Consider the following 17,962-nt stretch of genomic DNA (forward strand, 5'->3'; position numbering starts at 1 on the left):
AATATTAAAATAACTTACTTTTACATGTTTTCTTATCGTCTCTCAATACAAAACCTTCATAGCATTGGCAAAGGTATGAACTATCAGTATTCACACAAATATGCTCACAGCCGTGGTCAACAGAATTGCAAACATCTTTATCTGATAAAAAATAAGATTACCATATTCAAAATACATCTACAAATGTGCAGATTATAAAGAAAATCTACTTAAGAGAAGGAAACTTACTTCTACATGTTCTTCCATCTTCCCTCAGTGCAAATCCCTCATAACACTGGCAGATGTAGGACTCATCAGCATTAACACAAACATGTTCACAGCCATGCTGAACTGAACTGCAGATGTCTTTATCTGAGAACAGTAGATGATAATTGGTTAAAGCACATCTATAGCAAGTGTATCATGCAGGAAGAAGAAACAGCTTTCATTAGGTCTACTGATACCACTGGAATAAACAGTGGTAGGCAGGAAACATTTTTAACTCTTGGTGCCTGAATATTTTTGAGTATTTTCTGTTTCCAGTCTGTCAGCTGATCCATTAAAAGATACTATTTTTGTCCACAGAGTCTCTTACAAGCATTTGGAAGGTTTAAATGTATAAATATATAAATATTATTCGTATATTATACATATGAAGACTAAGCCTTTATTACAACAGCAAATCGTTGTATTTGTTTGAATGATTCTCAGATCTACTGTGAATAAAATTCTATGAGTAATTCTCTGAGTACTTACTTCTACATGTTTTCCCATCTTCTCTCAGCAGAAAACCCTCATGACACTTGCAGACATAGGAGTCATCTTCGTTAACACAAATATGCTCACAGCCATGGCTGACTGATTTGCAGATGTCCTGTCCTGGAAATGATTAATATAAATGTAGGTTTTGAATGACAACATGCTAGAGAAATACAGCTATCAAAAGGAAGTTTGTTGCTTCTTTTCCAGTAAGAAGTAAAAAATACCCCTTTCCTTCCTTGCCTGATGTACAAAAGTGTTCAATAGATACCCGTGACTCACTTCTGCAAGTCTTGCCATCTTCTCTCAGTACAAATCCCTCATGACACTTGCAGATGTAGGAATTGTCAGCATTAACACAAACATGCTCACAGCCATGGTTGACTGATTTGCAGACATTTTTACCTAGGAATAATTTAATATATAAAAAATTCTGTTAGTTAAGGGCAGTATATTCAAAGTTAACTTGATTTAGTGTATCCTAACTTTTTGAGACAGGCAGAATTTGTCTCTGTTTGCACAGAATAACAAAAGAGGGTGATGCTGTGAAACATCAGCTAAGAATAGGGAGCTTTTCATTCATCATGGTAATACTTGGATGCCTTTAAATTTTTTTCTGTAAACATTTTTTAACAGCAGATGTTGATATTAGATATTATGGGGATTACAGTTACAAAATACTGAATGTCTTTGAGTTTTTCCTGTGAGACTTATCCATAATTCTTCTTTGATCACTTGGTGACCTAAGCTATGAAAGTTGAGAAAATATTGCTGTTAGTTTTTTTTTCTTGGTATCTGCCACTCATCATAAATGTGCAATGTAGCCAAATTTGTAACACAATTATGATAGTTCTGTTGCAATCATCCTTATCTTATGTTGGACAAAATGAACTTTCCATTAATAATGTTGCAAGCTTCATGCTGGGAAAGACTTTATAAACATATATTTTTGCCCTGAAGTTTTAGAAGAAAATCACAGTCGTCCCAGATCTGGAGAGTTTTGGATCCACAGCTGTACAATTTTAGGGCTGCTTTTTAAATGGCACAGATGTTTAGGGTCTGATACAGGTGCCTAAAAGTATGCATTCAGTACCATTTTAGATGTCCTACCATATCCAAGATATCAGCATACTGCTGGCAAATATGACATCAAAGGAGAAATATAGCCTCTTGAAATCCCTGAACATTTAGGCAATCCAATTCTACCTTGAAGATTTCTTCTATGTGTGCAATAGGCTCTAATGAGCCTGAGTTGCTGAATAATAACTTACGTTTACATGTTTTCCCATCGTTACGAAGCCTGTATCCTTCAAAACACTGACAAGTATAAGATCTGTCACCATTTACACACAAATGTTCACAGCCATGATCACTTAGAGCACAATGGTCAACTCCTGTAGGAGCAATCAAAATTATTAAAAAATGTAACCAATAATGACTCAATTATTTTTCATCTCTACTATTTGCATTCCACATAAGCAAGTAAATGTAAATACATTGAACTGCTTAGACAATACTTCAGTTTCTCATCTGAATATAAAGCTTCAATAAAATGTAAGAAGTCCTAGTGGGGTCCTAGAGGTCCTGCTTTTCATTTTTTGCTTTAAGCAGAGTTGAGAAATCATACTTTTCTGTGCTTAACATAACTAAACAGAGTCCACGTCTGAATTGGATTAAAGTGGATTAAAACAAAACAAAATACTTTGGCAATGATTTTATACATGGTACTGGCAAAGATCTAAAAGCTACCTTGTGAACATTCTTTAAATAGTTTCTAAATGGCCTGAAGTGAAGGTGGCAGTCCCCAGAACTCATTTGTGAACCTGACCCAGTTCCTGTGGCAGCAAGAAGAAAACCTCTCAGATGTCAGTGGGATTTGGCTTGGACTATCAAGATTCGACAAAGAATTGCAAGCGAGAAGTACTGTCAAATATGGTCCACTTTTCATCTCAAATTTCTCAAGTGTTTCTTCTCTGTCATATAAAGACATAGGGCTCCTGAGACTTTGCAAGCAGGACTTGATAATGTCTATTGGCTACACACACTTAATTTTTTTTAATGAGTTGTCCGAGTACAGATTTGGTTACCATGCAGGTGTTCCTACAGCTTTCTTAAAATCCTTGTATATAATACTAGAACATCCCAGATGTTTTCTCACTAGGACTGATATATGTTAAATCCCTTCCATTCAACTTATCATTCAGGAAATTGCAAAGTGCCAAAACTCTCTTCATGGTAGCCCAAAAATGTTCACGAGCTTCCAACATCTCATCTAGAGCTCAGGAATAGGAAAAATCTTTCCTAAATACATATATGAGGACAGGGTTATTATAGAATCATAGAATATCCTGATTCGGTAGGGACTCACTAGGACCAATCAAAGTCCTACTACTGGCCTTGCACAGGACAATCCCAAAACTCACACCATCTGCCTGAAAATGTTGTCCAAATGCTTCTTGAACTCTGCTGCTGATGGGTTTCCAAGTACAGTCTGGAGGAAATTAACTCAGGAATGAAAAATCATCTCTTGTTACTACAAATGAAAAGGGATTTTCCATTTGCAAGTTGATAAAATGCCATTATTTGGCTGTTTCTAAATTTTCAGTGGTACTGCAGATAAATATCTAAAAAATTGTTTTTAGTAGGCCCTCTTGTTGTTACATGTACACTAATTATACTTTTGTGTTACTGTCTGTCCCTTTCTATAGGGCTGCAGTGGCAGACAGAAGCAAAGTCTGTCAAAGTATTGGATGGGACTAAAAAGGTTAGTATGGAGACAAACACAAGGATAAATACAAAGGCAAATTGCCTTTGCTGATTTGTCTCACTTCTATCTAGATAATTTTTGTGACTGAAGAGTTGCAGTTTGACTTCTCTTAAAACTTTGTGCCTCAGAGCAAGAAAAAGAGTGAACTCTAGAGCTGCTCCAACACTCTACAAGCTTGAGAAATAATGTACCTCCAAAATCTGGAAAAAGTGGGCAGAGCACTCTCACTCTCCTCTCAAAGAGGTCCATAAAATGTAAGCAGGTAAAATGCACTCATATTCTTTTTCTGGCCCTTTCTATACATTATTTTTCCAGTGAAGGAGGCAATTCAACTGTTTGTGAAATTTTATCAATTCTCAATGATCATTAGGTTTATAAAGAGGGGAGGGCAGCCAGGACAACTTCTGCTCACTTAATAAGTATGCTAAATGTGAAGCTCAGTGTGGGGCTCCCAGTTCTCCTCCTGCCCCAAGGTAAGGTGAGGCAGTGTGGCCTGGGGACACTGCTGTTGAGATGCCCTGTCAGACCCACTTGTCATAGGACTGAAAAACTGTTCTTCCACACCTAGGGATTAATAGGTCTCTCAAAACTTTTCAGAATATGTGAGGACTAACAGTTATCTTGACAAGTATTCTCACCTAAATACTTTTTCTGTTTCTGCTTTCAAGTAATTATTAAAGTATTACTGAAATGCAGACTGTAAGAATAAATTGAAGGTGAGTGCTTTTCCCTGTATGAAAACAAAAACCTTTCCCAAGAGAGCTGACAGAAAGGATGTTCTTGCAAGACTCACGTGTGCAAGTTTTTAGGTCCTCATTGATGACAAATCCTTCAGAGCACTGGCAGACATAGGAATCACCTGTATTCAGGCACAGTTGCTCGCAGCCATGATTGCTTTCAACACAGTGGTCCACTCCTATTGGTTTGTGTTAATGATTGAAGAAATCACATTGGTGTCTTAGATACATAAACTATGACACTGTAGTTAGTACATGGTGCCTTTGCAGAGCAAGGGGCAAAGATCAGTACAGTTTTTTATTTATGTAAGTATCCCCACCTACTTGAGTAAACTGAGTTAATTAACAACACCTAATTGAAATTAACACAACAACCCCACTTGGCACATAGCATACTTGGTGAAGTGCAGATTTCCTTTGCCAAAAATCACAATGTGATTGAACTAACACAAAGTGGAGAGAAGGGAGAATCCTGAAGCCCAGTCTGGTCTCACCCACAGAATCATACTTTCCTTCTTTAAAAAGCAAAACTCTCTCTTCTGTTCACCATTACATTTTTACAGCAAATATGAGTATTAGTAATTTTTTTAATAGAAATTATGGCTTTCAGATTTTTTAATCAAGATTAAATTCTTTTTTCAACAGGATAGGAAATCACCAACTTAAAACTTTAACCTGCCAACAGGTTCCAGTATTTAAAGCATCATGGGGTACAGATAGAAATTATGAGTGTGATAGTGTCTTAACATGTTCCATTTCTTTGATTTTCCTATTCCAAGTAAGATTAAATGGAATTTGTCTTTTAAATCTTGTATGCAGCTAGTTGTGTGAAAGACATAAGGTGGGGGAAGCAAGAGAGGTGTGAACTGGGTTTAAAAAATACATTTCCTCACAGTGGACAGCAAAGCTGTAGGGTGAGATACATGCACATGTACTATGCAATTTGCTGACTCTGTGAGTATAGAAAAGGACATTCTAGGAAAAAAGCTTTGAACTTTCTAATAGTATTTTACTGCTGGTTTGTTAATGGCTAGTTTTAGTTATACAGGCACAAATCACTTTGGCTTAACTTGATCAAATGTAGTGGAGTTCCCTCAAACACAAACACAATCTCACATGTCTCCTTTGCAAATCATTTGCAGATGTTAAGAGACATGTCTGCAGCAATCTGTTTACATTAAAAAAAAAAAAGTCTGTACTTAATGTTAAATCACTTATTCTAAATATTTTTGTTTATTGGTTTATTTAACTAAGCAACAAGTTTGCAGTAATTGGTCCAGATTTACCATTATACACAGAGAGACAACGTAGGCTTGAACAAATGAAGCTGAGGTGTCAGTTTTTACTAGCTAAAGCAAGTTCCAGCTGGAACCTCCTCCTTTTTCCAAGAGTTCACATCATCATGAAGAGGCTTGTGTAACTTCCCAGAGCACACAAAAAATGTGGAAACAAAACAAAACAAAACAAAACAAAAACAAAAACAAAAACAAAAACAAAAAAAAAAAAAAAAAAAAAAAAAACAAAAAAAAAAACCAAAAACCAAACCCATATTCTCTGTGAAAAATTACATCTGTTTGGCTCCATCTTTTCAATACAAACACCCACACCAACATTAATTTTTAACATTTAAATATTTGGGGTTCTCTTGCAGAATTTTGTAACACACTCTTTCAAAGAGTGCTGTAATCACAAAGGTGCTAATTACCAGGCTTTGGAAATCACTATAATTGTAAATTTTGTAATCATAAGTGCTTTATTACATGTGTTAAAAAAATGCTAGCAGGGGAAAGGACTAGGGAAGGCTCAGTGTTTTACAAACAAGGAATGTCTTAGGATATATTCATTTTTAGAAATTCAACTTGAGATAGTCTAAAACTATAATTGTCAAAAAGTTGCAACTCATTCAGGTTACCTTAAATATGGCTTTATCACAGTTTATTTAAAAATTATTATTCCCTGTCCTACCAAGTTTTTTAAAAATTTCAGTGACTGAGTATTCCTTTGGAAAAGTATGTTGTAAGGACATAAGGGGAAAATGCTGCCAATATTTTAGGTGATACACAAAATGGTTCTCTGCAACAGAACTACCTTCTAAAACTGGGTGATGCCAAGTGGGCAGTGCTGTTTGGTTTCTCTGGGGCAACATCTATCCTTCATTTAGCAACATTCTTCTGGAAAAGGACACTTCATAGAAGGGAACACTGAAGGTGTAATATACAGAAGGGATGGGTCTCTTCATATCCCCACACATCAGTATGCAGCAGTATGAGGTGTGCAGGTTATACAGCTCATAGCAATGATATGAATGTTCAGCAGCAAGCACTGCCTTTGTGTCTTTGAGTGAAATGGCTGAACACATTTCCCCAGTTACTTGGACTGGAGAAAATTATGCTTTAGCTTTCTATTGGATCAGGGATCTCACTATAGCATTATTCGCTAAGTCTGGCTTGTGGTGGACTTTGCAGTACCATAGGTTTGCATGACTCAGAAATATCTCCAAAGGACTCAGGAGTGTTTTCTCACTCTGTTCACACCTCTCCCTTGCAGCACACTGGTCACTGCAGTTCATGAGACACACTCATTGCTGCATGTATTGCCATGGTGTTGCTGGGTGTATCTGGGATGACATTTGCACACAAACAACTCTTCCATGTTAACACATTCATGTTCACAGTCATGCTGACCTAAAGCACAGAAGTCTACTTCTGTGGAGAGAAAAACTGAAGCCAGCCATAAAGGTTTCTGAAGTAAAATGGCTCAGAAAACTCACTTTTCTTAAACAATACTGGATTCTGTTCTTGGGATACCTACTAAAGCTGACAGTGAGATGGGGATCTGAGAGCAGGCTGCAAAAACTCAGCTGTGTAAGGCTTCACTTTGACCCCCACAGATCTCCTCCTGTAGTCATCAGAAGTCACACATGGTGGTGAAGGAGAAATGCCTGGTGCTTGTCACTGATCTATGGTCCCTGATTTCAGAAAAGGGCATATATGCAAACATTCTGCTTTATTTTAAAGCTTAACTAACATGATTCTTGTTACAACAAGATTTGGAATAGGAGCCTAATCCTGGAAACATCACCAGATTTGCAGCCAAATCCAAAGCCCCGTAAGGAAAAATACCCCAAACGGGGATTACTATTTGCCTTTAATTTGCAATTAAATCCTTGGCAATAAATATTTTACACAATGCTGTTCTTTTGCTCACCAAGGCTATTGATGCTATAAAAACATGAATGCATTAAAATACCATACACATAATAAAAAGCAGAATAGCATGGATTACTGCAAAAGCAGCACTGTGCAGACAAAAATGCTTTGTGAGAACGTATCTTTAAGATTGAACAAAAATACAGTTTCAAAACCAGATACATTTTATGAGTGTCTAGAAATAGAATTATATTGCTCCAAACAAGTTTATTATTCATAAAATATCAGTAGTACGATTTTCTCCCCTCAACAACTGAATAATGAGATCAGCTATTTCATGTTGCTGAATATATTCTCCCTAAACTTTAACACATTACAGTAAAAATCTGCTGTGATTCCAGGTCTCCACTCAAGAAGAGCTGTAACACTAAGTCTTTCTAAAGTAAATAGCATGTGCAACTGGTTTGTAACACTGACATTGCTTATGCTGTTTTTACAATTTTTTTAGGAAACTGCGAAGTTTCATGTGTGACTCTAAGTTGATTTTGATAGCTGTGTTGTCTGATCAATACATTTCCAAGCTGATGAAATGTATCTGTCCTTGGCTAAATCAACTGGGTAAAATAAGGTGATTTTTTTTTTGAATTTCAAAGCTGCTTGTGTCTTTACAAGCAAAGGCCAGAAAGTTTCAAATAAGTCATGAACGTATTTTAAGTAATTTTGGTTCCTTCATTAATTCTCAGGTTTTCAACAAAGTCTTCAAAAATGCCGAATATACAAAGTAATCTAAAAACAGTGAAATGTATTTTTTCCCAGCATGATTCATTCAGTTAAAATTCAGGTCTATAAAGAAACATTTGTTTCAGCCTTAATTACAGAGAAAACTTCCATCCTTTCAGAAGGGAAACAATTCACAGCAGGTTCAAGAAATAAAAGCAGATGAACTATATTATGTCCAAAGGATTACTCACTTTTGCATGTTTTCTTATCTGGATTAAGTCTAAACCCTTCTTGGCATCGACAAAAATAGGAATCATCTGTATTAACACATTCCTGTTCACAACCATGGTCCTGAAGAGAACAATAATCTGGTTCTAAACAACAAAAACGTTTGTGTCAGTGAGTAATATATTTTCTCAGAAATAAACTAGGTAAAAACAAGTTATTTTGTTTTCTTTTGCCTTTTTTTTCCCCTTAGGCACCATTTTGGTGTTTTACCATATTGTTTCAAGCCATGAAAGTATAATGGGGTTTTTTTTCCAAATATCTGCTATACTGATGTACATCTGACATGTACTACAAAGAATTATTAGAGAACAGAAATAGTTCATGCAGAACAGAAGTCAGAATTTTAAATATTTATTAATATTTTGCAGCTAATCCTGATATATTGTCTCATCAATATTGCCGCTATTCACTGAGAGCATGTTACACATGATGTGTAATAAACACACAAACAGGTTTTTTAATGCTGGTCATCAGATCACAGCAGCACAAACAGGTCATCAGGAGTCTGGATGTTTTTAACAGCTCTGAGTGCTTGCTTTACAATTCTTCCATTTGAAGTGCCCATGGAAGAGAAGATGAGCAGTCTAGAAACAACTACCACTTGTGGATAAAGTACCTTATAAAGGAAAGCATTTGTGCACTGAGCACTGAGATATTTCCCACATAGAGCTTTTCATTATTGATGAAGTCAACGAACCTGACATTCTCTTAGAAGCAGTGTCTGCCCATCACTTAGTTTTGTGTCAGTGTAGTTAATTTATATCAGTGAAAAATGCTCCTAACCCCTCAGCACTGCTAAAAGTAGATAAAGAAGTCACAAATTACAAAAATCACACTTAAAAAAATATCCAAGCACTTCTGAACACTTCATTATACAACCTGAAAACTATTTTTCCCAGAAGTTAATCAATTATTATTCCCACAGGTGATTTGCTTTCAGAGGCATGAACAGGTCTTTCTTTGGATTTGTGGCGGGTTAATGGAATTGAGTCTTTATATATAATGAAAGCACTTTGTGATAATAAACCACCTATATTTTCAGAATAAATGAAGTGGAATGTGACTTTCTAAGGAAATTTGGAAGAACTATGTTATAATTTATGAACACCACTCTGTATACTAATTAACATTGATAACATCAATTAACATTTACCAAAGCTTTTTTGACAGCATACGCACATACATATATACATAATATGGAGATATCTTATCCATTTACTAAAATGAAAATTAGAAAGTATATTTTGTTCAAGAGGGCACTGAAGAGACAGAAGCCATAAAGCCACACATATGCATCATAGGAATACAACTGTATGCCTTCTGGAACTACTCAGTGCTGTGGTGCATCTACCTGCTCAAGTCCTTGCTCACTCAAGTGTGCAGGAGAGACTTTTCTTGGGTAACTGATTCTGAAGATGACTACAAGGGTTGAAAAATACGTATTATCTTTGTTGAAATCTTGAGGCTATTCTGTTTGGGACACTAAAACACTTCACAGGGCTTCATTAACACAGCCCATCTAAGGATGTTAACAGAGCCTTGCCCAGCTACAAATTATGTGAATGCAGAACTCAAACTGGCCTTTCATAAAGAACAACAGTTGAGGCTCAGCAGCACCCAGTACAAGCAGAAGCTGCCATCTGTCCTCTTGAGAGGAAGAGTAGCAGGAGTCTCAATAGTAGCTTGAATGTCCTCCACCTGCCTCACTGATAAACTAAATTTGCTGTGCTCTTCCAGCCATAGAACACTCTGATGGTGTTGCCTTCATGAGCACTGCTCCTTGTGTTTCATTCTAAGAACTTTGGAATAGCTCCCAGAGAAAACATTTGTTAGATATGCAACACTTATACAAGCATTTCTTTGTAGCCATGAGCATAAAGGCTTACTTTCTATTTTTGAAAGGGAAGTCAGGATTCTGAGACAATCACAAGATCTCAGGAGTGGGTGCCTCAGGCCTGCTTGCTGATGCAGAAAACTGGCCTGGCATGGGTCTGAGTCTTGATTAGTTGGCCATCATCCCTGAAACTCAGCACATAAGCCAAATATGTAGTAATTTATGTTAAAAGTTTTAAAATCACAAACATTTTAAATCCAGTGATCTGTAGTTTGTTTGTTTGCATTGTTTATGCAGACTCAAGCACAGTGTGATTCATACCATATGGGAACTAGGGAACACTTTTGCTTTGAAGAGCTCTCATGCTATTTTGACTTTTGCAGCATTAAGAGCCACACAGTTCTTTCATTCATGCTTTAATTTATCAGCAAGGCTCAGAAGATATCAAGTGTAACGAATAACGACTTAGTAAGTCTTATTTGTACTTATTTATGCACAGTATACTGTCCCAAACAACAAATAGAGGATAGAGACAGGTCAAGCCTGAAATACTACTTTCCCAGACTATTCCCTCAGCTGCCAACATTCTGTGAATCATCAATTTAAACATGTTAAAATAATGCATACAGTTAGGCCATAAACTAAAAATCAGTCAAGGCAGATGAAATATTTATGCAGTTTTAAGGACTTTCTTTGGTTCAGACTGGAAGAGAAAATGCTGCTTAAAATCCACATTCTTAAATCAAAGAAATTAACAAAAATTTGTGCTTGGGCAGTGGAAAGCACACTAAAATAAAAATTCAAATATATATGGATGTGGAAGTATATGTGGAAGTATAATTAGCCAGCCCTCAGCTGACAGATACTTGACAAATGGGAATGTTAAGACAGTCTACAAATGATGTTAATCACTACAAATGCTCTGGCCCTTGGGAAGAAGTTTCATCTCCCTTGACGCTGACCATCTAAAAATTATGTATCCAGTTTGGCAACTCATCCAGATCGCCTGTACATCCAAGGAAAATAGAGGCACTTCCATAAATTTTTGCCAGAACTGGGAGCAATCACCTTTGAGAAGTGTATGTCTCCCTTGATGGTAAGAACACATGTACAGCCTGGATTACATTTTCTTCCTAAATATTAAATTTAAGTGGAATAGGTATCAAGCACAATACACAATATAGATACAGTCTATAGGCTAACCAAGTCTCTCACCAGAAGGACTGAAATGCCCCTCAGGCTGGGAAAACACAGAAATGCAGGGCTATATTGATGCATTTTTTCAGAAATAATGTTTGAACATATTATTCAATGATATGGGCTAAATTCATCACTGGCAGCAGCAATGATCTAAAACTAATGAAGCTTGCCTGCTTACAGGCACAATAGCAATATTTCTTTATCAAAGCCCACACTTATAAAGAAAGCTAACTAAGAAGGTACATTAAGGTTTTCCTTTGACATTTCCTGAAAGGGTGCTATGACATTAAACACTGTGGAGGTTTCAGCTTGTTTTCCAATCATGGAAGGCCTTGACATGAATATTTTTTGGTCTGGCAGATCCCCTCCACTTCATGTCCATTCCTAACTCCAGTAATTTTTGACCATCTTAGCCTGGTATCAAATTTGACAAACAACAAACAAGCAAAGCCATAAAGTTATTATAAGCTGGTGGTAACATGGAAGCCTGGTAAAAGATACTGATACTGCCAGAGCTTTGTCACACTATCAGAGAGCTCACTCTGGAGAAAAATCCACAGAGAAACAGACTGCAACGTTTCTTCTGATTGGGAAACTACTCATTATTTTAGATCGTCTTACAAAGCAGACTGATTACAAATTGTCTTGCACAGACTTGTTTGTTTACCCAGCTAGGGAGATTATATTCTAACTGAAAAAAAAATGAATAATCAAAGAAAAATCCAAGGCAAAGCTTTAGCTTTTTGCTGTTGAAAAGGAGTTGGGTTTCATGTTAAAAGCTTCCTGTTCATAGGAGGGACCTTTACCCTTAGGCCCTCCCCTCAAAACAACTTGCTTTCAAGACCTTTGGCTTCCAGGGCACTCCAACACTTTCTATACCTGATGCATTAGTCAGCATTCCCAGGACCAGTGGGGGGATTACTGCTGACAGCTGGAAGACAGAAGAAGTACAAACTGTTCATAATTAAACAGTATCACAATTTACTTCCGCAAGTTCTTTTGTCTGGATTTAAAATGAACCCTGGGTGGCATCTACAGTAATAGGAGTCCCCAGTGTTAACACATTCGTGTTGGCAACCATGGTTATCCAAAGCACAGTAATCTACAACTGAAAAAGAACAAGACCAACATGTCCAATTAGGAAAAAAAGAATCAGAACTATCATGCATAGATATTATGGTACTAGTGACACACAGTAGCTATAAAAAAGAAAAAGCTGATGTAATTTCTGTCCTGAAAAGCCTGTCTGCAAAAGGTATTGCACTTACAACACCAGTTGGTAAATAAGATTTTAAATGAGTCCTGAATAATTTCTCAACTTTGAACATTTATCAGCTCTCAGATTGTCAGGAGCCTTCTCAACATGTTTTCTCAGATCTGGAAACCATGCCTCAGTGAGTAACTCTGTCCAGATGTTCACACTGTAGGCCAGGGCATAGAAAGTTTGTTTGATTTAGTTCTGTCTTCTGTCTCTCAAGTCCCTGTTCTGGAATTGCTCTGCTTTTCCATAGTTCCCTCCCAGCTGTATTAATTCTCAAGAGCTGTTCCTGCAGCCTGAGTATATAGGAGAATCTTGGCATTATCTTCTACACTGAAGACTGTCACAGTACATTCATTTCCTCTAATGTGCTCCAGATTTGTTCTGTACAAAGCAGCTACAACTGCAAAGCCTGAGAGCTTCAGGCTGATATTCACCATGGATATTTTGATTATATAATACCTTTTGCAAGGGGGAAAAAAAAATATCACAGGCAGTCCGGTCATTCTGGTCATTTATTACACAAATCCATATTTAAAAGTTAAATTGCCAAAGGGTAATAAAATAATACTTCAGAGTTTACTCTGTCAAGCTCATTCAAAGTTGCTACAGAAATCAACAGATTTTTTTAAATTTCTTTGAAGGTTAAGTTTCATCTTCACAATAAAAGTCTTAGAAGAAATTAAAGATAAGCCACAAAGCTGGTGCTCTGCCTGCAAAGAGCTGCCAGGCCTACATTAGGAAAGTATACCTGATTCTTTCTGCAGAAGACAGTAATGTACTTAGCTTCATACCAAGACACATTCATCTTTGCCAACTGAGTAAATTTTTTCACTACTTTATACTGCTGAGCCTCACAAATTTCTTTAAGAGGCAGTAATTTGTTTTAATGAAATCAATTCTTTCCTCAATTGCCCCACCTATGTAAATCATGCACACTCAGGTGTGCTACTATATTTAGTCAAGATCATCTAGTCAGGAAAGCAGATAATCTGTACAGTTACTTTGAAGGAGTTTCTTTTAACCCTTCAGAATGTTTGTGTTGAATCAAGTTAAACTGCACTACTTACTGGCTACCCTGTGATATCATTTTCCTGGCAGGAACCTTCCTTTTTCCAGACTGAATCGATTCATATTAAAACCTATTTACTGAATACACGTTTCAAGGATATAATGTGTCATACAATTACCTTTCCTCTTATATTAATTCTAACCACATGCACATTTTCAAGTGTTTAAAAGACACATTAAGAAACAGGTTGGCCAAAGAATATATGCTATTTAGCATCATGCCTGGGAAATAGCCCATATGGATGTTTCTGTAAAGTCACCTCCTCCTCTGCATTTAAACCTTAACAAAATTAATTTCTACTGCAATACCTGCAATTGCCCAACTAAGGATTATAACAGTGAGAACAGAATATCCATTTGGAAGAGACACACAATGACCATTTAGTTCAACTGCCTCGCCAGTTCAGAGTTGACTTTGTCCAAATGACACACTGACAGGCTTGGAGCATCCACCTCCTGTAGGTAGCTTGTTCCAGTTTGACCATCCTCTTGGTAAAGAAATTCTTCCTAATGTCCAGTCCAAACCTCCTCTGGCACAGCTTTGAACCATCCTCACCTGTCCTGTCCTTGGAGAAGAGCCTATTTCTATGCTGAGTCATGAGATATACATGAGAATGTGAAAACTTGAGATTTCACTGTTTGTAATTTTATCTTGTGTCTATTTCAATAAGAAAAATTTCTAAATGATTTATTAGTGTCCTTTTTAGTGAGCAAACTATTAATTCAGTTGTCATCTCTGCATACTTGTTCCACCTTGGTTTTTTTTTTCACTTGGTATTAGTTAGTAAGTGATGAGAACCATCTTTTACTTCCACTTAGCTTTTACTTTTACCTTAACTTTTCACTGGTTATTTCCTAACCCAGTTCTGCACTATGGGTGCTTACATTGTCCTCTCTGAACTGTGGACTGCATGGGTCACCTTTCTCATAAAGGGTTGTTTTAGCCCTGTGATGTTTACAGAGGTTATTCAGGCTTGGGAGGATGAAGGAAGTTAAGGAGAAGGGTAGGAGAAGAAGTTGTAAATTAAGGGATAAGGAGGATGAAAAAGAATGTGAGGGAAGAACAGATGGAAGACTCATGGAAGACTCATAAGAATCTAAGAAGCAGCCAAAAAAATCCAGCAGTGCCAAGACTGCAGAGAGGTGCCAGCAGCCAAACCATTGCCAGGAAAAGAAGATCCAAGCCCAGCAGCTGCAGCAAGATGGAGACAGTCTAGCCCTAGTGCCAGGAAAGAGAGGACAGCATGTCCAGCAACACCAACGTGGAGAGACTGAGTGTTCAGCAGCATGATGGAGAAAGGGTAGCTCATTACCACCAAACTTCAACTGACAGGACTTTGTCCATGTGAAAACAGTTCAAAAAAGGCAAAGTGATAATGCCTTGCCATCCAGATTTACTGAGCAGACAGTTTCAAGTATTGTTTAACGTACCAATTCGTTCATAAACTGTGCATTGCAAACAAACACTCAGAGTTGTTGGTTGTTCAGTGGTCAGCTTGAATGGATACATTGTGAGTTCTGGCTGTGAGATTTCATATAATTATTGCCATTCAGGTAACTGGCTGGCACATGTCAATAAAGCAATTAGTATCACCACTGATCCTTAAATTAGCCCATCAGAAAAAATTAATAAACATGCCCATGAAAAGAAGTTTCAGCACTTTTTCATTTGCTTTTGCTGGAGTTAAAACTTTAGAAATCTTCAACATCTTACATGGAAACCTTTGACTCTTTCCAAGAATATCACAAGGTGTATTTCCTACTGGAATTCTCTTTTCATTCTCTGGAAGGGGAGGAGTGACTAACCTTAATAAGTCACTGCTTTTTGCAAAATTGTTATTGTTCTCAGTGATCTCTAGTATATGGGTACATCAAGATCTTTCTTCTGATCCTGCTCACTTGATAATAAATACTTCACAGAAAGGAAGGGTTAACTAGCTTAGGAGTAATGAAAACTGAGAGTTATCACTACTGATTCAGTACTACACATAGTCTCCCTTAAAAAATCTTCCAGCAAGGATGACTGTTCATCGGTGATCACATCTGCAGGAGCTGTACATTCTTAGTAGTAGCATATTCCTCAAAAATCTCAAATTGTTCAAATCTGAAAAGTCAGATTCTGGAGGCTGACAATAGGATTTACAGACAAATGAGCATCAAATTCATAAATTACCCAGAGAAGCTTTTCCTGTTCAAGAAATGTGGAGAAACTAAGTTCTGCATAGATCAAATATAATTAATATACATTGAACCATTCTTGTACATCAGTAAGAAATTTAAAAGTTTAGTGGCTAAATATGCAACTGCAAAAGTAAACTAAAAAATAGAAATCTTAATGATATGCTTTAAAATTCCAATTAATACTGCTCATTATTGCAGTGGTATGAATAGCATGTATTCATGTTTTGTTGCTAAGAAAACAAGTGGAGAAGAAAAACTGCTACAAAATTCAAGACAGTGAACCCATGCATGCTGTATTTTGAAAATAATTTTAGAGAGAATATGAAATCTTTAAATGTCAACAATAGTGCTTACAATACATGTGTAACTCTTCAAGCCAAAGAGAGTCAGTGAGGAGGCAGAAAAAAAAAAGTCAAATATGTATCACACCTCCAAACACCACTCTCCTCAGAATTTACAAATAAGTTATTAACAGGCAAAAAACCCAAGTACCAGCACAAGAAATTTAATAAGTAGCATAAAAATATTTTGAAGCTTTAAATAACAAAAACAGACTTCATATTTATTACAAAGGATAATATTAGACCTGACATACAAAGAATTTCACCAGAATGATGCTCTGGTAGCTACCTTCCTGGTAAGAATATCTTGGGCTGTCAAGGAACTTCAACTTAATAGAAAATGGTAACAACAGCTGATGACACTAAGCATGAATATTTCAGATTAGAATATATGGTAGGAAAGAATTGGGAATGAAAGAAGTTACCAACAGAACTCACAGATTTTCTGTCTCAGGGTATAGTCAAATAAATAGCAGAGAAATATATCCTTTATCCTAATACAAGCGAAGGTCGAGAGAATCAGGTAAAGTTATTAGATGAACATTATATATAGAAATAATAAAGACTTGCCTAAATAACCAGTATTATCTCCATTTTCAAAACAATTTGGCTTCAAAAAGCTGTCCTTAAAATGGAATATGAGTGGCCAAATTATGCTGAAGACAAATTATGTTGAGACCTTTAAATACTCCTATACTGAAATCAAGAAGCTACAAATAAAGGAAACATTTCTGAAGAGTAAGCACAGAGAGAATATTCTTCAAAACCTCATGTTATCCCAGGCCTAAAAAAACCTCAAAACTTTGTGTGTCCTGTGTGAAGCTACGTGCAGAAAGTTCCATAAATTGTTACCTATTTTGCATCTTAAAACAGGGTTATCATGCAAGCTAATAGCTCTTTGAAGGCAGTGAGAAAGATATATTAGAGCTGTCTTAAAATGACAAGAAAGAGTAAGGTGTTGGAGAAAAGCATTGTGGCAGCCTGTGGCAGATTTGAGGCCAAGGATTCACTTGGATTCCTTTCCATGGGACTTCAATTTGTGTTTGAAATTAAGCATGCATCTAAGTGCTTGCCTGAAGAGAATACCTAACAAATAATGTAATTTTTCTATCCAGATCTCACTAGGGCTTTTTGCGGTGGAAACCAGAAGACAGTATTTTCTCAGAATATAGCACAGGATGAAAAGTTTGCAAGAATATGTAGATAGGTTTGTAAAAGAGATTATACTAGAAGTATTTACCACCTGTAAACAGGGAAGAAGTGTGAGGTACATACAGGGAATAATGTTTTGTGCTAAAAAATCATTGTACCATATTTCCACACTCTGCCTTTTGAGCTGTAACTCTTGGAGCTGATATTTACTTCTTCATTGCCTGTAGTGAAAATTAAAAGAACATAGTGGATGGGTTCCTAAAGTGGCTAAACTTTCCTTAAAGTCATCTTTCCAAAAAGGGGTTGAAATCTCACATCTCCATAAAATCAAGTGAAAAAAACATCAATAAATTGTCCCCTTTCAAGTTTTTCTGTGCATAACTTCTGTCTGAAAAGGAGCTACTGAGTTTGTCCACTTTTTTTTTTAATGACCACATATGTCACGCCAGTACATTGCTGGCCACATACACAGATCTTGAATAAAAATTGGGTGTGTTGTTTTGAAATGGAAAATTACTTTCTGTGT

At 36.6% G+C, this 17,962-nt stretch overlaps 1 protein-coding gene across 5 annotated transcripts in view; it reads right to left on the reverse strand.

Moving 5' to 3' along the window:
* MATN2 (matrilin 2) overlaps positions 1-17,962 on the reverse strand; it is a 64,778-nt gene that overhangs the window by 14,831 nt on the left and 31,985 nt on the right. For 3 of the 5 annotated variants that reach the window (XR_014590069.1, XM_083861153.1, XM_083861154.1), the window contains exons 6-13: positions 12,419-12,541; positions 8,363-8,485; positions 4,299-4,421; positions 2,010-2,132; positions 1,021-1,143; positions 736-858; positions 229-351; positions 19-141 (exon numbers count right to left, since the gene is read on the reverse strand). Coding sequence is in view for 4 of the 5 variants with exons in the window: in XM_083861153.1 (XP_083717279.1) it covers positions 19-141; positions 229-351; positions 736-858; positions 1,021-1,143; positions 2,010-2,132; positions 4,299-4,421; positions 8,363-8,485; positions 12,419-12,541 (984 nt within the window). In the remaining variant the exon portion in view is untranslated. The remainder of the gene's footprint in view (positions 1-18; positions 142-228; positions 352-735; positions 859-1,020; positions 1,144-2,009; positions 2,133-4,298; positions 4,422-8,362; positions 8,486-12,418; positions 12,542-17,962) is intronic. The other 2 variants (XM_083861156.1, XM_083861155.1) reach the window with 2 other exon arrangements.

Source organism: Zosterops lateralis, assembly GCF_965231275.1.
Source record: "Zosterops lateralis genome assembly, chromosome: 1".
NCBI lineage: Eukaryota > Metazoa > Chordata > Aves > Passeriformes > Zosteropidae > Zosterops > Zosterops lateralis.